The sequence below is a fragment of the Argentina silus genome (assembly GCF_951799395.1).
Source record: "Argentina silus genome assembly, chromosome: X".
In the NCBI taxonomy this organism is placed as follows: domain Eukaryota; kingdom Metazoa; phylum Chordata; class Actinopteri; order Argentiniformes; family Argentinidae; genus Argentina; species Argentina silus.
The window spans coordinates 10,386,874-10,411,601 of NC_139653.1; the positions used below are offsets into that span (position 1 = coordinate 10,386,874).

Genomic DNA, 24,728 nt, shown 5'->3' on the forward strand with positions numbered 1-24,728 from the left:
TCACTCAGACTACATAGCACAGCAGAGGAGAGATTCCACTAGAATCTGATGTGCGCATGCGTGCATACATTTCCTTTTGGGTTCCTTTCATCCTATTTTCTCTCTCTCTCTCTCTCTCTCTCTCTCTCGCCCGCCCTTTCTTCTGTACAACAGCACAAAACCCCATATATATCTGCAAATAACCAAAAGCCTGCCATGACCAGATGCTGTAGGTTTGTTAATCACATCTCATTCTTATTGCCAGTTCAATTTCATTCTCAGTGCTATTGAGACTCAGTAGATGGAAAGACATGGTGGCATTCTTTACCTTTTCTGCACTGCTGTCCTTATCTCAATCACAACCCATACTCATACTGTAATGCTCTCTCTCTCTCTCTCTCTCTCTCTCTCTCTGTCCTCCCTCTTGCTCCCCCTATCTCCTGCATTGCTGCAATGCTAGTCGGTAGCGCCCGCTGCCCGCTCCCCTGGCATCCATCACCCCTGGGTGCGGCTCCTCTCCTGGGCTGACAGGTCATGGCAGCAGCCACAGAGTGCTATTAACATGGAGCTTCAGCTTAGACAAGTCTCATCCCTCAGCTCTTAGAGAGAAGATTAGAATGTAAGGGGCATGACCCAAAAAATAGCATACAGATACAGTAGGGAAATCCAAACTTCTCATTTGCCCAAATATAGAGATGAGGAAACACCATCAGTTCCTGAAAGGGAACCAATGTCAGGACTTCTTGTCCAGTCCAGTACATTGTATTGTAGGATTCCATAGCCAGAGGGACAAGAGAGATGGACGAGAGGTGGCAGTAGGAGAAAAGACGAGTGTTGAGGCAGGAGCCCAGTGGCGTGAGCAGAAAATGGAGGAAAATGAGAAGCAGTGAAGGCCCAAAATGAAGTTGTGTTTCTCCTGGTGACAGATAAGAAGAGAAGATGGTGCGACTGTAATCCGTAGGGCTTTGGGGCAGGGCAGAATTGAGAGGCACTTTGAGCTTGTTACTGTACGTAGCTCTTGTTTCTGCTGGGTACTGGCCGGGAGTTAAAATTATCTCTCCTACAGTTTATCTGACAGGGATAGTTGCTCTACCTTCCACTGCCTCTCTCTTTTATGGCTTATACTCAGCAAAACCATGTGCCATGGCTTCCATTTGGTCTGATTGACCATAAATTACAGTATGTGAGGGAGCTCTTCCAAACACATAACTCATCCCACTATTTGCCTGCATTCAGAGTCGTTCAGGGTCAAAAGTGATTTCGTTTCAGACTTGTCCAACTAAATTTCCTTTCCACAACCCATATAAAGCCTTGAATTATTTTTAGCCGTATATACTATAAACTGGACAGGGTTATGGGTAAAAAGTTAGGAAGACGTGATTTGTTAAGGCTAAGTTTTGACATTGTAGCAAGTCTAATGACTACTGTCCTATCTTTTTCAGTGATGGTTTCCAAAATAATCCCAACTGATGGAAACTACAGTGCCTTCGGAAAGTATTCAGACACTTTAACTTTTTCCACATTTTGTTGTGTTATAGACTCAATTTAAAATGGATTAAATTAAAAGAATCAATCCACACACAATACCCCAGAATGACAAAGCGAAAACAGGTTTTTAGAAATTTCAGTAAATTTATTAAAATTGAAACACAGAATACCTCTAAGTATTCAGTATTCATAATTTTGGAATTAATATCTTTGTTTTTATAGGGTGTCTGATTTGCATAGGAGTCAATTACACACGGTGTAGATTAGATGAACAAAATTACATTAACAATTATCCTTGGATTAAGATGGACTCAATTCAACTTATTGAGTGATTTGTTGATGACATTTTTGCATTTTAGCTAATTTTAAGAGTGTCATAGCAAAGGGTCTGAATACTTATGTACACAAGGTATTTCTGTATTTCAATTTTAATAAATGTACTGAAATCGAAAGTTTTCGCGTTGTCATTCTGGGGTATTGTGTGTGGATTGATGGCAAATTCTTTTAATTTAATTCATTTTAAATTGAGTCTATAACACAACAAAATGTGGAAAAAGTGAAGGGGTCTGAATACTTTCCGAAGGCACTGTATACCAACGGGCTCATCTCTCTTCTCAACAATCACTCTTCTTTTTATTAAATTATATCTCCTCTCCTTGCCTCATGAGATCATTGTTGTTGGGTCCCAGTATCTCCTCTCTCAACTCCCTCAACTCTAGCCCCAGCCCCAGAGGATCCCTTTTAGGAGATTAATGCCCTACCCCCTCCCTGCGTCCCTGAGAAAAGCTTTTCTCAGCATGACACATCTACTTGCAGAGAATGTCTACCATTTTAGCATATTGGTCCTCTATTGTACATTTTAGCTTTCATCATTATCGTAAATATACAGTAGTGATGATAGATACTGTATATTTGCCTGTAAGATATGATTATGTGAAGACTTAACAGTGTGTGAGTTTTGGGAGAATTGACTGGGGTAGGACATAACCTTGATCAAGGAAGGACAATGAGGGCACAGACATAAGATGCCTGTCTAAACAGCCATAGTGAAGTTGCCCATTGATCAGACTGTGGAAGTGTGGTATTGCTCTGCCCTGGTTTGACAGGGGGGCACAGGAGGGGGCTGTGGTCCCAGACAGTGGTGAGACTCAAGCGAGTCAACCTCTCCCCAGGCCTGTGACCCCTAGCAGCCCCTAGAGGCCCTGCTCTGGTGGCCCTGGGGCTGCTCTCTGTGGGGGAACATGGTGCCGCTTCCTGACCCAGTCTCATTTACACTAGACTAGAGAGAGAGCAGGAGAGAGGGCGAGGGAAAGATGGCGAAGGAAAGAGAGGTCCTTGAGGAGACTGAAATCAAATCCAAATCCAAATATATAATAATAAATAAATAATAATAATAAAACCTAATCCCCTGTTTCAAAGTGTTGTGACAGTCAGTGTTGTTATTGTGTTTACAGTGATGTCATTGATTCGACCAACTGGGATTCTTAGACCCCATTCTGTTTTGAACAGGCTGGAAGAACAAATTATTGTGGATCCTTTTTTTCTAGTTATTTTCATGTTTTTTTTTTATTTTCTATTCTCTGTATCTTACCATAACTTTTTTTGTTCAGAAAGTACCTTGTGCTGGACAGATGTGGCGAGGGATAAGACATTATCATTTTAAAGATAAATAATGTATTCTTTAGGAGAGAGAGCGGGCTATGTGATGTGTTTTCATTTCGCTTCTATGGTACAGACTCCACTTTTAGACCATATGCTTGTCCAGTCCAGCCTGATTTAGTGTGCCATTCATTAGTGACCTGCTCTGCCTTTGGTCCAGTCCTTACAGACAGGCATGACCCACAGACTCAGCCAGCCTAGCCATTTCTCTCTGCCTGAAATATTGTACAGTCAGAGGATGTGAACATGGCTATAATGGAGCTGGTGTAGAATGCTGGGAGTTGAGATTGCTCTCCAGGCTCTCCAGGCTTTTCATTTGAAGGACTGCCCTGCACCTGCTGTCCATGCCTGACCCCTGGCTTGGTCAGTGCAGGGGCTCTGGACACTGTGGAGGAGACTCGGGGCCAGAGGGCTGCAGCAGTGACGTCACAGAGGCCATGTCTCAAAAGGAGCCTTCATAGGCATAAATCACTGCAGCTGAAGCACTGGACAGCCTGTGAAATACCCCGCCTTGCCCTGAATGTCCTCACATCCCCTGACCAGTCTCAGCACTTGGAGGCTCTCTTTCATCGTGTGGTCATGTTGAAATATACAGTCGGTTGTCGCACTAGGCCTATTTCTAGTTTATTGTACTAGGCCTATTTCTAGTTTATTGTACTAGGCCTATTTCTAGTTTATTGTACTAGACCTATTTCTAGTTTATTGTACTAGACCTATTTCTAGTTTATTGTACTAGGCCTATTTCTAGTTTATTGTAGTAGGCCTGTAGACCTATTTCTTCTTTCTTCTACACACTCATAAGATATTCTCTCTTCACTCCTGAGGATTATCTTCAAGGCAAACTTAGATTTTCAGATAGTAATGATTCAGATAATAATGAATATTTTGCTGTAATTATAAATGTGTTTTATGGGCCTCAGGGGATGAATCTATTTCGCCTTACTTATGTTCTAAAATGCATAATTTAGCCTAATTCTGTTATGTTTTATGGCACACCCAACTAAGTCAGAAGCTGGTGTGGATGTGTGTTTGCTAACTGAGGCTGTCCAATCACTCCGTCACTCACTGCAGCATCTCCAATTATCTCTGCAGCACTCAATACTGCGGCTCTAACACACACCGGCTCTTCTCGGTGTGTATGTGTGTGCCTGAGCATGAAGGTTAAAGGTGCTTTGACACATAATCTCCCAGAATGTAGTAATGTAGTACAATGATTGACTGACTGTTATACCATGATATACTACTGATATACTAATGACAATGTACTAGGTCCTACCCCAGTGCTCAAAAAGAAATCAATCTTCTAAGTGACACCATATCTCAATTTCAACTAAATATTCGTGTTACAAGATAAAAGAAAAACTAAATCTGAGTAAAAGCTCTACTCTTTCCTCTCTGCCTTCATACCAGAAAACAGACAGCTTACTGTAGAGATGGACTGTACTGTCATTGAGTACTGACAAGATGCCACTCACTCTTGTCTCCCAAACTAAAAAGAAAGCAGAGAGCAAATGAGAGTGACAGAGAGAGAGAGGGAAAAAGGAGCAAAGAGAGAGAAAAGTGAGAGGGCCAGAGAGAGGAATAGGGGCAAAGAGAGGGGGGGAAAGGGATAGGGGCAGGGGGAGAGGGATAAGGTCAAAGAGAGAGAGGGCAAGGGAGAGATGGGCAAAGGGAGAGATGGAGGGAGTAAGGGAGAGTGGCAGAGAGATAAATGGTGCTGAAGCAGTGCTGATTGGCCTGTGATATGTGTAATGTGCAGCAGCTCAGGAACTGCTAAGGGCGTCTAACCTCAGTTTGAACAGGGCTCTAAGGATCTGTGTGTGTGTGTCTGTGTGTGCATGTGTGTGTGTGTCTGTGTGTGCATGTGTGTGTGTGTGTCTGTGTGTGCATGTGTGTGTGTGTGTGTCTGTGTGTGCATGTGTGCCCACGTGTGCGTGTGCTTCTGTACATGACTGTGTGCGTGTTCCAATTACCTATAGTCTATACCTGTTGAGGTTAAGGATTACTGTCAGAGACAACAATGAAGCTGGAGAAAATGAAGAAATTAGATGGAGGGAAGAGGAGGAGAGTGAATGAGGAAAATAGCACGTGGATGGAAAGAGTTCCCTAATTTACTCACATGAGTAATGGGGTTATGTTGCGTGATCTGCACAAAAATTAACATTGGCACCAGTGGCTACCACCATCTGTCTATGCGCAATCAGAGAGTATCCCACTGTGTAGCCAGACTGACCACACATAAGCACAGGCACTAAGCAGTACACACACACACACACATCAAGCAATCATAGCTTTCAACACAACTCAGCTTACAAAAGTAAGCCTTTATATTTCCACATTAGTCAGAGGAAGCTGTGAAATGTATTTCACACCATATGTTGTGGTTGGTGTCCCTCTCTCACTGTAGCCTGTTCTCACTCCTATGAGCTGCAGTGTGTCTCATCTCAGAGCCATCAATAATGTATCAGATTTCTATGTTATTGGGCCAAATGAAGGGGTCTCTCTGGCCCACTCTACATAGCTGACCTGAACCTGCCTGTTTGAAGTGGCTGGAGGGTGAAACCCAGGGTGACAGATGTGTGCTTCAGTCTAAAGGAATCCATCTGATGATCCTATGGATTAAGTTAAGTAATTAAGTTGTGAGCAGGCATTCATTGATCAAAGCACCATGCCTGTGGTCTGAACCAATTGTATTGAAAATGGATTGCAGGTTAAAGGAGTACGTTTGTCGGAAATGTTACACCTCTGGTCATCATGGCGAAATTCAGTTTGAAGTTCCAAACAAAAACATCCTCCCTAATAATAATATAACCCCCCCGAAATGGACTTGCAGTGTCGGACATTAGCTGTTATGTTTTTGCGTGCGCACACAATTTGAAGAGGCAGCCACCAGAGGCGAAAATCGGTGAATCCTCTAGAACACCCCTGGCAGTAACAACATATTTATATGCAAAACGAGTGTTGGGTAGGACACTCCATTTTAGAACCCTTTTTTTTTTTTCTGACCAAAACAGCGTTCATAAATGAAATATTTCTAATTTCTCTCTCATCTCATAACATGATTGCTACCAATTAAACATAGTCATTACAACTATTAGGAAGCATTTAGATTAAGATTGAATGTTACATACTGGACCTTTAAGAGGGAACTATTGATTGCTTGGTGTATCTCACACTGTTTTTGATGTCGTTGAATTGTTAATTAGAGCTGCATTGTCTTGATTATCGTCTTATGCTAATGCTTTGCCATTTGAGGCCATTGTTCATACTGTGGTATAAGACAGCGACTGCATATTACATCAGGTGTTAAGAGATTTTTACTGAGATAGGACCACAGGAGATAGAAATGCAATATTTCTTCTCTGTATATGAGTCTGTCTTTGCTGATGTGGTAAAATGACAAATAGAGAGGTCACACAGCACAGAGATTCACTGCACAACAGGAGAGCAGTTCAGCTGTGTAGATAGGAGAGAGCCTAGCACAGCCCAGTCCACACTGGCTTTGTATTGATCCTGTGTGTAGACTCTCCCTCTCAATACCCTGACCTCTCCCTGACTGTACCTTGACCATGTGCCATCCTCTCAATACACTGACCTCTCCCTGACCGTACCTTGACCATGTGCCGTCCTCTCGGTACCCTGACCGTACTTTGACCATGCACCGTCCTCCCCAGGGGATCTCTCATACCAGGATGATGGAGGTGTTCACCTGCTCCTGACCCTAATGGATCACTATGGTGATGGTCTCTCGATTTTAAATCTCTCTTATGTAATGATTTATTCCAATAAAACTCTGGAAGGAATGCATGTATAAAATAGGAGAGTAGGGTGTGTGTGTGTGTGTGTGTGTGTGTGTGTGTGTGTGTGTGTGTGTGTGTGTGTGTGTGTGTGTGTGTGTGCGTGTGCGTGTGCGTGTGCGTGTGCGTGTGCGTGTGCGTGTGCGTGTGCGTGCATCCCTACCTTATCAGATCTACTAGGCCCATAGCCAGGGTTCAGACACATTACCTAAGAGATGGATGTGGTCATTATGTAGATTAATGGCAGGGGTTGTCCACACCCCCAGAAGAACATTGTGAAATGGGAATTATGTGCCTGACATCACCTTCTCTCCTTACAAACACACACCTTTCTTTGCTTTGCCATGCCCCGTTCCTCTCTCTCCCCTCTGTGTGTTTGAGGATGAGGAGGAAGTGTTCAGAGAAGAGGCTCCGCCTAAACTACTGTGTGTGTGTGTGTGTGTGTGTGTGTGTGTGTGGATAATGAAGTGGAGCCTCAGGGTGATTCATGAATGGATTTGTAAAACTGTGTGTTCCCTTGCACAAAGGCATTCATAACCATCCCTGACACAAAGCATTTAGGAACAAGTATTTATATTGTATTTTTGTGTGTTTGTATTTCTGGGAGGTTGTGGATGTTTTAGTGTGTGCTGGTGTGTAAGTGTGTGTGTGTTGCTGTGTAAATGTATTTGTGTTGCTGTGTAAGTGTATGCATTGCTATGTGTGTGTGTGTACGTGTGTCTGTTGCTGTGTATGTATCTGTGTTGCTTTAGTGCAAGAGTGTAATATAGTGGACACACACACAGTTATGATATGCAGAGGAAGTTTCAGCGCAGTGCAGAGGAGAAAGGACTGGAGCCGATCAAACAGGGAAACATCAAGAGGGAAGAAGGGGAGGGTGAGTGTGAGGGGGAGGGTGTGTGGGAGGGCTAGAATGAATGAGAGCAAGGGGTAACCCCCCTTTCTAGACCAGGGATTCCTTTACTGCAGTGATCAGCAGTTCTCCCAGTCTCCCTATTCTCTCCTCTCCCCTCCCCTCTCTCTTTCTCTCTAGCCAAGACTCCTCCACAGACACAGTTACGCACACACGCACGCACGCATGCACGCACACACACACACACACACCCTCTCACATACCTACAGTTCAGCCAGCCCAGGCACGTTTTCAGTACAGGAGCAGGAGGAATCCGTCTGCTGCAGAGTAGCTTACACATGCGCACAGGGCCAGACACACACCCTCACGACTCATGCTGTTTTACTACAGTCTCCATCCCTCCCCTGCTGCCGTCCATTCTTGCCATTCCTCTTCCTCCACTTCCTCCCTCCCTCCCTCTCTCTCTCTCTCTCTCTCTCTCTTTCTTTCTCTCTCTTTCTCTCTCTGGGGCTTTATTAGCATGGGAAACAACAGTTTACATTGCCAAAGGAAATGAAATGACAAATAAACAAAAATGAAATAACCAATAAAAATCTACCAGTAAACACTACACACAAGTATCAAAAGAATAGTAACTAAACATAAAACAATGTAAGCATTTTGGCATTTAAAATGTTATATTATGGATGATGGTCAGTGTTTTATCAATGTGCAAATAGTTAAAGTACTCTCTCTCTAACAATGATTCCAAGGTTGCTGTGCTATTGAATGCCATGCTCTTTAATATTTCAGGCAGTATTTCAGTGGCTGTGTGCTGGGGGAGAGAGGGGCTTCTGAGCTGCTCTGCTACAGCCTGTGGCCCACTTACACGCACACACACACACACACAAACACACACTGCATACACATATTCCACATGCACTGCTACAATATACCATACAGACTCTCAACACAGTCGTCTCCTCTCTCAAATTTGCGCATACACACACACACACACACACACACAAACACACAAACACACACACACACACACACACACACACACACACACACACACACACACTGTTTTACAAATAGAGGCAGCCATTTGTAGCCTGTAGTGGTTGTCATTAATCCCAGCAGAGCCTTGGCCAGTGTAAGCAGTGATATTGTGGGTATTCATTGGAACTCCTTTAGCTGCTGAAGTTAATGAATGGTCTTTGCTGGGTTCCTCTAGCTGCACAGTTATTACAGCCCAGCCAGAATGCCTCTCAACGCAGAATTTGATCAGCAGCTATTTAGTGTTCGAGTTGTACTTATTACACTGATAGCGAGGTAACTGTGTGCTGTCACAAACCAAACACACACACACACACACACACACACACACACACACACACACGTCCAGTGTGTCTGTCCAGAATAGCCATAGTAGGGTGTGGAAGTGAGAGTGTTGCATTGCAGGTACTTGGCTCTCCTGGCTCTCTGCTCCCTGCCTGCCTGTCTCTGTATCTGTCTCCTCCTGTACATAGGCACAGTGAGAGAGAGAGAGAGAGAGTACACTCAGCCCATTGCAGAGAACAGTCTTAAAGTAGACTATCATCACTAATTAATGTCACCACTCATCTGAGATCCACTGTCAACACATCAGCACCAACAGCTAAATCTGCTGAATCTGCCCCCAACCTGTCCCTCCCTACCACCCCAGCCTAAATACTTGTCACCAAGTGAGTGTGTAACTAAGTGTGTTAGTGTATTAACATTCAAAATGCAGTTCTGAACAGTCTAACTGGGCAGGCTGGGCTGTTTGACTTATCGTGTTTTGGGTGGACAGATGAGGCAGATTGATTGGCAGCAGCATTCTCTGATTGGCAGAAGATGTTGATTGACTGACTGTTTGCTTACCTGGAGCCTGCCTCCAGAGCTGCGCCACATTGGCCCACTGCACACACTGTCACGATTACGAGTTATTTGATGGGTGGCTGCACAACTTTGCCCACTGTGTTGTCACTGTGCAGATGCCATATGCAGTGATGGGCCAATTTATTCCCCAAGTCCCAGCCTGCGTCATAGGGCCCTGTTCAGCTACTCAGTGGAAACAATGAGATGTCTCCTGTACTTCCACTGTTTGTGTTGACATCACAAGAGGCAGGCATGAGCAGTATCCATGATACTGGGCCAAAGAGGTTTGGGATGGGCTATGTTTGGCTCTGATTCAGTCCACAGTTAGCCTAGCTTTGGTCCAGGTTCTCTGAGGTTGGGCATTTGCTGGCTCTCTATGCAGGGGTTCTGTTCTGTTCATTTCACAGATGACAGTCACCAGGACTCAATAGCAAGTTTAAGTGGTCTTTGTTGTCTAAATAGCCAGGAAATATAACAAAATGTGCTTAAATAAGTGAGAAAATAGCCTTTTATCGGACCAGGAAGTAATATGTTTGAATAATGAAATCCTAGAATGTCGATAGATATTATGGGGTAGCGTGGTGCTTATGGATATCAACAAACCAGGCTGTAGCTGATTCAGACTGGTAAGCTCACTCCTTCCCAAAGCTCCTTGTAGTTTTCAAAACCATGTGATTACCCCCAAATATGCCCAAATAAGTCACTCAGGGTAAAATCCTCAAACTAGCAATACCTAGCTTTTTTTTTAGGTCAAAAATCGGTGAAGTGTCCCTTTAAGCAAGCTTCTTTTTAGTTTAGTGTTCCTACCCCAGGACAGAGCTGTGCCAGACGGGTCACAATGACAGCCTGCACTAACATACACACCTGCTATCCTCTGAGAGGATCCAGTTACCCTATATCACAGCTGCTGCGAGAGAGTGAGACAGAGAGCTCTCTTTGTTCATGAGAGAGAGAAAGGCAGAGAGCTCTCTTTGTTCATGTGTGAGTATAGAGGGAGAACAGTTGTGTGAGAGAGTGATGTAAGAGGAAGTAAAACACTATGACACTAAGAGTGTATTTCTGCTTAGCTATTATTTGATCGTGGGTGTGTGGGTGTGTCATTGGGTGGGAGAGAGCCTCTGTGTGTTCAGCTCTTTATATGCTGTAGTGTTAGTGGGTGTATACTGTAAGCTAAAGGCTGAGATCTGTAGGATTGGAGCCTGGGTGTACAGTATCATATTCAGGTTGCTAAGGTGAGGTATTTGCGTGTTGAGAGTAGTAGAGTAAGGCCTATTTAAAGGCTGGAGCAGGCCCAGGATGGGAGAGTGTAGGCTCTGGGTGGGTGTACTATACACAGGGATGTCTATTTAAGGCTGGGTACAGTGTGACTGCTGACTACTGTGGGGACACGCCCAGCTGAGGGCCTGTTCCCTTCCCTTCCCAGGCTGGACTGGATGGGACTGTGGGCTACCTACTGGAACACCAACCATCCAATGAATGATAGCATCCTATGACCCCCAAACACTCTGTCTTTGTCTTTGTCTCTGTCTCTGTATCTGTATCTGTCTCTGTCTCTGTCTCTGTCTCTGTCTCCGTCTACGTCTCTCTTTCTCTCTCTCTCTCTCTCTCGCTGTGTGTGTGTATTCTAGAATAAAGCCATAAAAGGCTCGGTCTCTGCACAACAGAAAACGTGACGCATTCTCTCCTAATTCAAAACATGTGGAGACCATATGGGCACTCTTCATTTTACATCTACATTGCACTGCTAAAAACAGTCAAAGGGAGGGAGTGAGAATGAGAGGTTCTCTTCCCCAGCCACTCTCTTTGAATCTCTCTCTCCTCTCTGACAGGAAACTGGTGTTGCCTGTCTCTGGAACAATTGCTATAGCCAAAACTATTACTCTGGCATTCAGCATGCTATTTCCCTCATTAATATTCAAAGTCCTGTACAGCATAGGCTGTAGGCTTGTGTGTGTGTGTGTGTGTGCGTGCGTGTGTGTGTGCGTGCGTGTGCGTGTGCGTGCGTGTGCGTGTGTGTACATGCTTAGCACAGTTATACAGGTTTTCCTTGACAGGGCAGGTCAGCTCTGTGTTTGCGTGTTCAGGGTGTGGCTCCGTTTTGCCCAGGGGAAGTTGTTGAAAATGTACCAAAGGGAGACACCAACCCACAGTACTTTTTTGGAAACACATACTGGTAGGTCTATTGTACACTGTAAGCACCGTAATGTTGTTACATATTGGTATACCAAGTGAAGTTGTCAAGGAATTGTCTTCTCATTTCAAACACAGCCAATATAGCCTAATAGTTAACTGATTAACTAACCCCCCCCCCCCCATGTTTCCAGGGTTGGAGGGGAGCCCCCTTGTGGCAGGGCCAGAGACTGCTGTGTTCCTCTGCAGCTCCAGAAGGTAAGTGTGTTTCTGAGCTCCTTTGTCCGTATGCAGCCCTATCTACCCCCTGGCACAGAATGCATCCTGGGTAATGTAGTTTGAGGATTAGTCTGAGTATAGTTGAGTCAGTAGGTGGATTCAATTGTTTGGGTTGAAGAAAAGTGGGATTCCCCCGTCAGGCCCAGACACGGCTCTGTTCTGGAGAGACAAAGTAGTTCAGCACTGGAGAAGAACTCTGCATTGATTAGTTGGGACGCTCGTTTGGAGTGAACAGCCAGCAGTCATTAATTTAGAGGGAGTTTGAGGCTGGCATCTGTTCTGAGATAGGCGGTTTGAAATGGAGAGAGAAAGCAGGGAGGGGGAGGAGGGAGACAGAGAGAGAGAGGCTGAGAGCTCAGCAGCATTGCAGAGTGTGTAGATTTGTTCTGAAGTGGGTTTTAATAGCAATGCTATGATAGCAGCATGAGAGGCATAGAGACTCAGGCAGCCAAGCATCAGGGGCTCAGAGTCCATGATGGGATTGGGTAGGACAAAGGAAATGGGTATGGGAGTACTGTAGCTTGGGGCAAGGTGACAAATTGGACAAAGGAGAACCATGAGTAGGGTAGGGGATGGAGGAAGTGAAATGGAAGTGTACAGTATGTGTGAGTCTGGGTTGTGAGGAGATGGGGGTTTAGCACCTTGAGGGGTAGATATGTTCTCAGTGAAACTCCAGATTAAAGATGGTATCTTCTCGCTAGCCCTCATACACCTGTGGTCTCTGGAAGAGTTGGCAGATTAACTGCAGTGTTGAGGATGAAACTCAGTACAGTGTGTATGGAACGCAGCAGGGATGGTGTTCACTGTAGATATCACAATATCAGCAATGAACATGGCATCAACTCTCGTCCCCACATGAAGCACCATTAAACATATATGGATCTCATGCTATCAAGCTGTTCTCACTCAGAAGAGTTTGGCTTTGTACCAGCAAAACCATCTCTTCAAATCGAGTCTTGTTTGGTGGGTTGAGTAGTATGGATAGCATATGATGTTGCAGTAAATAGTGGTCAATGTATATTTCTAGAGAAAGAGAATATATTGTTGTTGTTGGGCTTCAGTATATCCCTGTTATTGTTATGCAAAATTCTTGTTGTTATGTGTGTGTTTGTCACAAAACATGGATGTCTGTTAAAATGAGGGGCATTATGTGTAGCCATGCTCAGTTAGGCTAAAACAGGGTTATTTCTCAGTGAGTGCATGTGTGCGTTTAGGCTATGTGTGTTGACGTGAGTGTGTGAGAAGGATGTGAGGTTGCCGCAGGATGAATTGTCGTCCCTCATCAGTTGCCAGAGTTTTAGAGATTAATTCCCACTAATGCTGCTGCTATACTGCCCCCTGCTGTGTGCTTGAAGTCCTGTTGGTTTGTCCATCTCCCTCAGAGGTGACTGTGATGTATCAGAACGGACTGCCAGTGATCTCGGTCAGTTTGCCCTCCCGGCGAGAACGCTGCCAATTTACCCTCAAGCCGCTCAGTGACTGTGTGGGAGTGTTCCTGCAACAGCTCCAAGAAGAGGACCGGGGCATCGACCGGGTAGCCATCTACTCCACAGGTACAGAGGAACACACACACACACACACACACACACACACACACACACACACACACACACACACACACACACACACACACACACACCACACACCACACACACACACACACACACACACACACACACACACACACACACACACACAGCCTATCTACCTACCAGTTATGGAGACACACTTCCTCACACTTACTCTCAGGTATTCATCCATTTTCAATGCCCAATGTTAAGCTCTCTGTAGTACTGTACTTTGTAACTGGTGGTAATACAACTGCAGTGATAATGAAATGATCTGCTCCCCCAAACTACACTATGTGCTCATTATTCTTGCACAAGTGGTGCTTGAGGTCTTCACTCCCAGTGTATGATCTCCATTAAAACTATCCCAGGCTTGCTCCAGTGCCTGATAGAAATAGGTTTAATTTTCATGGCAAGTGAAGTGGGTTTAGAGTGGTAAAGCATGTGTGAATGCTCTCATCATATCATATCTCTCCTTCCTCCCCCCCTCTCTCTCGACCTCTCTCCAGATGGAGCGAGGGTGGCCTCCTCCACAGGTATAGACATCCTGCTGCTGGATGATTTCAAGCTGGTCATCAATGACACCACACATCTGGTGCGGCCGCCCCGGAGAGGTGAGAACAGACCAGGGTGCTTGGGGCACAATCTGACAAAAGCTAGAGAGGAAACCACCTTCATACTTTACTTTCAAGAGGTAAACTAGATGAAAAACAGGCATTCATTTGTGTGTGTGGTGTGTGTCCGTCCATCTGTCCTGCAGAGCTGCTGGCCCATGAGGAGGCTGATAGGCTGAATGATGTCAAGTTCCTGGTGCAGCAGCTCTACACCACCTTGCGCATAGAGGAGCATCAGCTCAGCAAAGAGCGTGAGCTGATTGTCCGACTAGAAGACCTCAACACCCAAATCCGTCCACTGGACAAGGTCTCCCACTTTTTTGTATCTCACGTGAGACTCATTGAACATTAAAGTTACAATATAGAACTTGCAACCTCTGGGGGAGCGCTTGAGCTATATGGGTCCCCTAAATAGACAGACATTTTGTCAAGAAATTACCTGATTGGACAAACATGGGCACACCGCCCTATAGAATATGAAAATAAAACACTGAAGAATAGATGACGGTTCAAACATAAGACATACATTTATTCCCAATGATTACTTCTAACATTTATGGACATGATTGAATAAACTCAACACAAATGGTCACATGACCAACTCAAACATAACGTAATGTTAACTAACAAGTTAACATTACGTTATGTCTGACTCCAAAAGATATTTCATGATTAATGATGATTGATAATGCTTTGCTCATCCCTGTGTGACAGACAATCGATCATATCGGATCCTAGATTCCATAAAGAATAACCTATATGCTATGACCATGCTTATAAGTTACAAGAAATTGTGAAGAGTTTACACAAGGTTAAATACCTGATGTGATGACTCGAGTCTACGTATTGCTAACTACGCATGTGAACATTAGACATTAATGATAAACTCTGTGATAACCTGGTCACGATTATGTTGTGCTGTCTAGCATACAACATCACATTAATGCACATAGGAAGAATGAGAATAGAATAATCAACAGAATAACCAATTTAACAGGTTCAAAGCAACACATGACTGTAAGTTTTAACCATACGTTAATGTGCGTCAAGGACAACACGGGAGAATGGTGCCTGTGACGGGCCTAACCCAAAACTCAAAGAATATCTCGCTGTCCCTCTCCTTAAATATCATCCCCAACAAAGGACAAGGTGTGAGATACATTACAATCGCAAAGGAATGACGAGGGTGCGATTTCTTCAGACACATTACAATCGCAATGGAATTGACAAATGGTGAGGGTGCGACTTTTTCAGGATGTCCCGCTGGCTCAATCAACTGTAAATAGTTATACACATTGAAATCAAGGATGGCGCCACCAAAATCTGTCTACAGCTCCGCACCCATGAGAAAAAGCTTATTTTGCTAAAGCTTGTTAGCCTGAAACTAAACCTTAAACTGTGAGGTCTATTGAGATAACAAATCGATTATCATACTATATCATGAACCATATAGTCAACATTCAAGCCAAAATTTGTTGCATAATGTATCTTTAAATTCAAACAAGAAAAGACATTTTCTTTCTAACATTCGTAGGCTTGCTTCAGCTGATCAAATTATTTCTATGATAGAATAAGTTAAAAAATATACAGAATTTGTTATATATGTTTGGATGTGATCATCATATCCTTATTTGAGTCATGTGTTTGGACGTGACTGACGTGTGTTTGGCTGCATGTGCAGGTGAAAGAGGAGCTGAGCAGGAAGGCGGAGCGACGTACCACCTGGGTGCTGTGGGGGGGCATGGCCTACATGGCCACTCAGTTTGGTATCCTGGCTCGTCTCACCTGGTGGGAGTACTCCTGGGACATCATGGAGCCTGTCACCTACTTCATCACCTACGGCACCGCCATGGCCATGTACGCCTACTTTGTGCTTACGCGTCAGGTAAGAGGCTCACGCCACCTCCGTACCACACACACACACACACACACACACACACACACACACACACACACACATACATACAGTATATATATATATATATATATATATATATATATATATATATATATATACAGTGCTCTGCATAAGTAATGGGACAGTGAAGCATTTTTTCTTCTTTAGGCTCTACACATCAAAAGTTATTATGAGGTTTAAGTAGAGATTCTCAGCTTTTATTTGATGGTATTTGTCTACATATTGGTTTCACCATTCAGAAATTACAACTGTTTTTATGCATAGTCCCCCTATTTTAGTGTACCTAAAAGTAATCGGACAATTGGCTTGACAGGTGTTTCTGGTAAGTCAGGTGTGTTCCGTCACATCATTTGCCATTATTAGGTTGAATAATCTGAAAAATGCTGTCAGAAACATAGCCAAAACCTTAGACTTGCCAAAATCAACAGTTTGCAATGTCATTAAAAAGAAAGAAAAAACACTGGTGAGTTCAGCAATCACAATCGGGCTGGTAGGCCAAAGAAGATTTCCACAGTAGATGACCGAAGAATGCTCACCATAGTTAAGAAAAAACCCAAAACAACTGTCGCACAGATCAGGAACACTCTTCAGGAGGTAGGCGTGAATGTGTCATAAACTACCATCCGCAGAATACATCACCAGCCAAACTACAGATGCTTTACTGCAAGATGCAAACCACTAGTTATCCTAAAAAAGGATGTTCAGGTTACAGTTTGCTAAAAGGTGCCTAAAAAGCCTGCAGAGGTCTGGAAAAAAAGGTCTTGTGGACAGATAAGATGAATATTATCATGTACCAGAGTTATTGCAAGAGGAAAGTTTGGAGAAAAAAGGATCTGCCCAAGATTTACAGCATACCACCTCATCTATGAAACGTGGTACAGGGGGTGTTAGGTTTGGGCATGTATAGCTGCCACTCGGACTGGCTCACTTGTCTTAATTGATGATTGTAATTGCTGACGGCAACATTTGCATTTACATTTATGGCATTTAGCAGATGCCTTTATCCAAAGCGACTTACGACAAATACATTTGTTTCAGTAAGTGAATCATCTAGCCATCAGTCATCATAAGATAAAGTAATCAATGCTCAGACCAGGGCCATAGGCAGTCACAATGCTTTTAATTAACAGGAGAGAAACTTGTACAGGTGGGTAGTGAGGGTGAATACAGCAGAATGTATTCTGAAGTGTACAGAAACATCTTGTCTGCTCGAGTGCAAGCAAATGCCTCCAAATTCATTGGATGGTGCTACATCATACAGTAAAACAATGACCCAAAACATACTGCCATAACAACTAGGGAGTTTTTCAGGGCGGAAAAGTGGAAAGTTCTTGACTGGCCAAGTTTAAATCCAATTGAGACATGCATTTCATTTCATGATGATCAGATTTTAGACGAAAAGACCTCAAAACAAACAACAACTGAAGATGGCTGCAGTACAGGCCTGGCAGAGCATCACCAGAGAAGATACCCAGTGTCTGGTGGGGTCAATGGGTCGCAGACTTTAGGCAGTTATTGCCTGCAAAAGATTGTCCACTAAATACTAAACATGAGTGCTTGATTAATTAAAAATCAAAAGCTTAAATGTTTTTAATCAATAAGTATTCATCCCCTTTGCTATGACACTCCTAAAATTTGCTGAAATGCAAAAATTTCTTCAACAAGTTACTCAATAAGTTTAATTGAATCCATCCTAGTGCAAGGATAGTAGTTCATGTAATTTTGGAATTAATATCTTAATATGTTTTTGTAGGGTCTGATTTGCATAGGAACCAATTGCACACTGTGTGGATTAGGCTGTCACTACCAACTCAGCAAAATTTAATAATTCTCTTGATCCTGACAAACTCCCCTGTCCCTGCCAGTGACAAACATACCCATAACAGTGGTAGCTATAACAATAGCTACCACTATTCTTCACACGAGGGATGGTGCGGAAACTGCATTGCATGTGCTGGATTTGCACTAAACATAATGTTTTGTAGTAAAAACAAATAAACACATTTCAAGCCAGTTTTTGCTGCATCACTTCATCACATCACTTTTGTTGCATCACAATTCATTGTTGAAAACACAATTATTGATGTGAAATTGATTTTTCTTTTCATTAAAGGATTCTTTTTGGCCATTTGGTTATAGACCAATATTGAAAAGTGACTGTGATGATGTTGTCCCAATCGGCTGTGCTTTTTCCTCTCAGCCATTCAACTTTGTAGTCTCCCCAGGCTTCAGGGTAGCAATCCTGAGCAATTTTGTTCTTCTCCATTTTTTAATGACAACCTGATCCACACAGTGTATAATTGATTCCTATGCAAATCATAGACCCTATAAAAACAAAGATATTAATTACAAAATCACATGAACTAATATCCTTACATCAGATGGACTCAATTCAACTTATTGAGTGACTTGTTAACTTATTGAGTGACATTTTTGCACACACACACACACACACACACACACACACACACACACACACACACACACACACACACAGTTTCTCTTTCTCTCTCTCAATGTACTGTAGATAGCTCTCTCAACTGTTGGTGTATAATAGTTTGAGTTAGGATAGAGTCTGGACTGGAGCACAGGTCATGGACTAGTACAGTAGTTATCTCTCACAGGGCATGTGGATTCTGTTAACAGTGTGGTCTTCTCTCTGGCCCTCTCCTTATCTTGTAGGAGTACATCTACCCTGATGCCAGGGACAGACAGTACCTTCTGTTCTTTCACAAGGGGCTGAAGAGGACACGCTTTGACGTTGAGAAGTACAACAAGCTGAAGGATGACATTGCTGAGGTATGCAGAGGATGGTGTACAGAGATGCACCCATTATTTCAAAGGGATTTAAATAATAGTGAAGTGAATAGTGAAATAATACAAAGTGCAGTTATAGCTTCAGTACATCTACTTGAATGCCTGGATTTGTAATGGCAGTTTGGCTTATTTACCTCTTCTTTTTACCTTATCTTTTCCCCCTCTCTCTCCAGACGGAGTTGGATCTGAAGCGCCTGCGGGACCCCCTCCAGCTCCAGCTCCCAGTCCAGCAGCTCACTGCCAGCAAAGATTGATAGGAAGAGTGAGGCCCTCCTCTCCTTCCGCTCCTCCATCCCTCCTTACCTCTCTCTTTTCCGTCCACCCTGCTCCTCTCGTCCTCTTGCTCTCTCCCACCCTCTCTATTTTTGACCTACTGTACCCATCCCTTTAGCGATTGTGGGAGTTTTTTTCTTTTCTTTTTTTACTTTTCTGACTGAAAACTCAGAATTAGAATTGCAAGCAAAACCATAAAAGAGGAGGTTGGCAAAGAAAGAAAAGAAACTGATCCCATCTCGTGAGGGTGGAGATGATGATGATAATGATGATGATGATGATTATAGTAATGATGATGCTGATGCAAATGGACTCTATGTAAATGCCACAGGACTCCTTAGAAGAGGAAAGATGGAGGAAGTGACATGCCTGAAGAAGCTCCAGCAGTGGGGGCAGGGCAGGCAGAGGGGCAGCCTCTTCTCGGTGTGTGTTTGTGTGTGGGACATTCTGGGGAGACACTGGGACACCAACCACAGCCACCCCATGGGCTAGGCCCACACAGCAGCATTGGCAGGCTTCTGAAGCATTCAAACTCTAAACACACACCACTCATTTGGTTGGGTGGGGTCTAGGGAGGGACTTTATCCCCTTGAATCAAAGTTTACAGGGATCTCCTCCAGCTCCCTGCCCTCTGCATGCATGGAGGACATGGCTCTGATGGAGGGGCTATGTGACATCCAGCTGACCTTGACTTGGGGCTGTCCCCTCCTGTCTGAGTGGCTGTGGCCAGTCTGCTACCCCTCCCTCTCCAGTTCCCGCCCTTCTGTGTGACGGACAGCTGCTGAGCGTGTCGTTCTAATGATGAGCTTTATCAGGAGCCTGTCACAGCCTTTGCAGGACGTGGAGGGTGTCAGATGACACATGTCATTTCTTCCTCCTGTTGACGTCCTGTACATGCCCGGACTTAGGAAGTACTACCGACAAAAACATCACTGTGTGTTCTATTATTCCCAAAAATATTTTGGCACTTTTTATTTTGAAAGCCATACTATATTTATTATGAAAATATATATACAATCAAACAATGAACAGAGGCTAGTTTTTTCAGTGGGGGAGGAGTTCTCTTTTTAACATCCTTTCAGTAATAGCATATGTGCATCTCCTAAATATTAATCATAAAGGACCCCCATCAATAGTCTTGACCAATGCCCACTCTCTCACAAGCACCCTTACACACATTATACTACCACCGTAATCAAACAAGGCTTAGAGTATACTATAAGTAGCATTGATCTTTCATGAACAAACACGAAGTCTATCAGTCTGTGAACAGAGGTTTATCACTGTATGGACAGACAGAGCAGAACGTCTGAGAATGGTTTTAAAGGTTGTTCAAAGACACATTGCCCACTCATTGCCCACTCCTCTGAGTGCCACCCCAACTACATTTCCCATAGTGCCTCATCAGTGGCAGGGGCACAAAGTGCCATCAGAGCTATACACCTGTAGAACCCTCACAAACAGCAACGCACCTGTGCATGAATGCTTGAGCAGAGAAACCATGAAGTGATAACACGGGCATTGGTAAAAATGTTTGGGACAACAAAATATTACATGAAATGTGGGCATGAACATGTACCATTTCTGAAGATACTCACATTTTTACTAACCTCATTATGTGAATATAAAGAATATTCTGGAAGAGACTAATTGTTATATATGGAATATTAGTTTGTGTGTTAGAGGCACACATCCAGGCATGCTGTAGATTGAGATTGCTTATGAATATTTTGTCTGTGTGTATGAGGTCTTTAGGACACAAATCAGGCCACATAATGGAGGAACAGGGTTTTGGCAAATAATACAGTAATCCGTCACCTGCAGCCAAATACATAATTTTCCTTTGAAGACAAGATTGAGTCAACCCGTATTAAGAAAGTTACACATCCATTTGTATGCTTTTCTGTTGTGACAAGAAACATATACAGTAATTGATATTTGTTTTAACTGACATGAAATACATTTGCTTTAGGTTCAGCATGCAATGCATATTTCAATGACCGATACCATACCATAATCCTACATTTGATTGAATGCCAATGACTGTTGGTAAGGTGTCATGTCATGAATAGATAGGACATTCAACATCATTGGATGATCTCCATTATTTGTAATATTCTCTCATGAAAAATGTAAGCCTTGCAATGAATCAGTATGCTAGCTACATATTTTTAGAAATACATTGGCAAGTTCATAGCAAATTAACTGTTTGTGCGTTACTTAAAGTTTATTCATAGACAGCAGCTCTGTCCATAAGTAAAGTATAGTCAGAGTTCTCTCCTCCCACTGTACCTTGTAATGCCCCTGCCCCCTCTAATGGCAAGGCAAGGTAAACTGCATGCATGCAATGGTATGCCCTTAGTAGAAATTTGTGAATGTGTAGGAGCATTGTTGCAATTTTCTTCTTGCTAGCATTGGGATATGTTTCTCTGCTACTCTCAACAATATCATACCTGTTCAGATTGTTTTTCTGTAGATGATAAAAGCCATATCTATGTTTTGTCTCTTCTGTGGATTGACATTGGGTACATTTCTGTTGGCTCTGGTTTACTTTAAACTATGGGAGGGGATAGGGGTTTTGTCTGCTGTTGTTGACCGGTTATGCCTGAAAGCCCAGTTTCAGACTCTGAACTGACCATGGCCACTGTTGGACACTCTTGGGACGGGGCAAGCACAATCAAATCACCTGGCAACTCATGGGTGAAGACACTAGTCCAGGAACATCATGTTGTGTGTACTGTGTGCACGTGCATGTGTGGGGAAAATGGTGCCTTTGTGGATGGTAGGGAGGTATAAATGATTTCCAGTGCATTTGATGCTTTGAGTACAGCAGTAAGGGAAAGACAACTAGATGTTTATACTTTGAGAGGGTTTTAATCTGTTTCTGAAATAGAGACATCTTATGGGAGCTTCTTCCAATAAGATGTCTCTATTTCAGAAACAGATTAAAATCAAGCAGCCAATGGCCCCAGAGCAGAATGACTAGGAGGGAGGGCACCCTCTGAAGGCTAGTGGCAATTGGTGTGCTATCAAAATAGTTTATGTTCATGCTGAGCCAGTTCGGCCTCAAATTATTCAGCATAATTTATGTCTACATTTGAATGAACAGTGATGTATTGAAAAGTGTGCGTGAGTGCATGAGTGAGTGAGTGAGAGTGAGTGCATGGGGGCAAACAGCAGAACATTCATAATCCTCTCCCCCTAATCGCTCTCAATCGATACCAGTATAAATCAATTTCGCCCTTTCCCCACCTCTCAAGATCAATAGCTGTAAATCCCTCTTTTCCACAATAGCATAGGTTTGCAGATATGCAGTGTACACACACACACACACACACACACACACACACACACACGCACACACACACAGGGTAGTAACTCAGTTTCCTTGGCGATCTAGAGAACTAAGAGGAAAGAGCTCTGTCTGTGGTCCAAACACCTCCCCACTGCTGTTCGTCTCAACACGTGAGACTCCTCTACCATCACAGCCTCCCTTTTTAGGGGTCATGCCATCCGGGTTTTATTGCCTTTTTGTTGGATTTTTTTCTCTTCTTTTTTTAAACTAAATATATCAAATATAGGGAACTTTATTATAAAGCGGGTGTTGCATGAATGTATGTTTACATGGGGAATTATGTAAAAATAAAAAGATGATTTAACAAAAAATTGCTAAAATAATTTAACAACATTGTTTGTAGAGATTCCTGTTGTGCAGGGCAGGGCTACTGTACCTCTTTGCCATGTCAATAGAATCTGCCCTGCCAAATCTGGCTAGTACTCAGCCAATCCACTGCACCCCCCAATACCCCCACATTCCCCCTCCCCCACTGTCTGCCCCTGTCCCATAGCCCCCCAGTGTAGATCCATACCTCATGTATGATGTGTTATAGTCCAGGGCAGGTGGAGAGCCATCCCCCTGCCGCCCTCTCATCTTTGATCCATCTTAAGAAAATGTCTGAAGTGTCCGTCATCTCCACCTGACCTCTGGCCCCAGTCACTCCCGTCCCTGAGCTGAGCTGAAAGGGAGGCGCACGTTGTCAGCATGTTTGGGAATACATACCACAGTCCCCACTAGTTCCTTTTCCTTTCTCTTTTTTTCCTGTTTGCCTTCATCCTTTTTTTCTCCCTCTCATTTATTGAGTTTTTGACGTGTGCATTGTTTTTCATTTTTATCTTGTTTGTGTGCACTTATGATTACAAATATGTTATACATGCCTAAAGAGTGATGCAATTTAGGATTGAAATGATTTGGTTCTCCATTCTGACCTCTTTTTATTCTTTGTCCTTTATTGTTGACATGCTGTAATGTTGGCAAAAAATTAAAATGTAAAATCCTGTATCATTTATGAAATATGTATAAAAGAGAAATGTAATTCAGTTATCAATAAAATCCTTATCCAATTTTGGAACTGTTGGTCCGCTGCTGAATTGTTTGTTGGGGAAGTGACTTGGGTGTAGAGATTGGTTAACACTTGGTACCTCATACTTGTTTACAGCTGCCTCTACTTTAAACAGCAAGTCCTTGACCTGCTCCTCCGGTTCTCCTTGGCCTCCAGTCCTTCCTGTTTCTGCTGGACATCCTATTGAGATAGTAGAATGCTTCACATACTGTAGGCCTGTCTGTACTGTATGTTCACATTGTTTCCTTTGGGATATCTAGAGGGGAAGTGTATTTATCTAGTTATACGCCATGCCTTGCAATTAGGATCTCTGTAGATGTGGAGAAAGGAGGGTGGAGGAAAGGTAAAGGTCTGTCCATACAGAGGAGTAATGAAAAAAAGAAGCCTGTCATGTTCCAGCTCATTTCTCTGAATCGCCTCACTGATTAAAGAACCAATTGGTTTCATAACAAAATTAAGGAACCAATTGGTGTAATAGCTAAAGTTTGGACATCCTTCATACTGAAATTGCCATGCCTATTAATTTGGTGGGTTAGATCAGATAAGACCAGATGAGAATTCAGAGGAGAACCTCTTGCTACAGTAACATACTAGACTCTGCATCCTCGATGAAGGGCCTCCAATAAGCCCCTAGATAACCCTGCCCTTCTATGTCTGCCCCATGCTGAGAGACATGCTTCACAATGACACCACACAGATAAGTCATTGCACTCACACTGATTAGATAATTGTCCTGCCTTTCCACACTTTCTAAAAATGTGAGTTTAAGAACATGAAATGAGATGATGAACCTCTAGAAAAATATGGATAGATGTCTTTATTTCTAAACACACATAATGACACTTAAGAAGCTCAGATATAGGTAGTTTAAATGGAGCAAGCAGCACGTGAAGGGACTGAGAATACAGAATAGTTTGAGGAGAAGAATGACGGGAGTGATGGAGGACAGAGGATGGAGTGTTGGTAATCTGGACTGGGCTGGGTTGGTGGATAACATGAGCTTCTGGAACAATGGGAGGATGGTGCTGTCACTAGACTGATCACTTAGGGGGGTCAAGGTGAAACAGCTGTA

At 43.3% G+C, this 24,728-nt stretch overlaps 1 protein-coding gene across 4 annotated transcripts in view; it reads left to right on the top strand.

Annotated features, from left to right (window-relative positions):
• mcu (mitochondrial calcium uniporter) overlaps positions 1-23,652 on the top strand; it is a 48,844-nt gene extending 25,192 nt beyond the window's left edge. For all 4 annotated transcript variants that reach the window (XM_083696349.1, XM_083696350.1, XM_083696351.1 and 1 more), the window contains exons 3-9: positions 11,982-12,045; positions 13,449-13,619; positions 14,144-14,248; positions 14,395-14,555; positions 15,930-16,133; positions 18,849-18,965; positions 19,157-23,652. In XM_083696349.1, coding sequence (XP_083552475.1) covers positions 11,982-12,045; positions 13,449-13,619; positions 14,144-14,248; positions 14,395-14,555; positions 15,930-16,133; positions 18,849-18,965; positions 19,157-19,237 — 903 coding nt within the window. In that variant the 3' untranslated portion in view covers positions 19,238-23,652. The remainder of the gene's footprint in view (positions 1-11,981; positions 12,046-13,448; positions 13,620-14,143; positions 14,249-14,394; positions 14,556-15,929; positions 16,134-18,848; positions 18,966-19,156) is intronic.
• Positions 23,653-24,728: the final 1,076 nt, after the last annotated feature.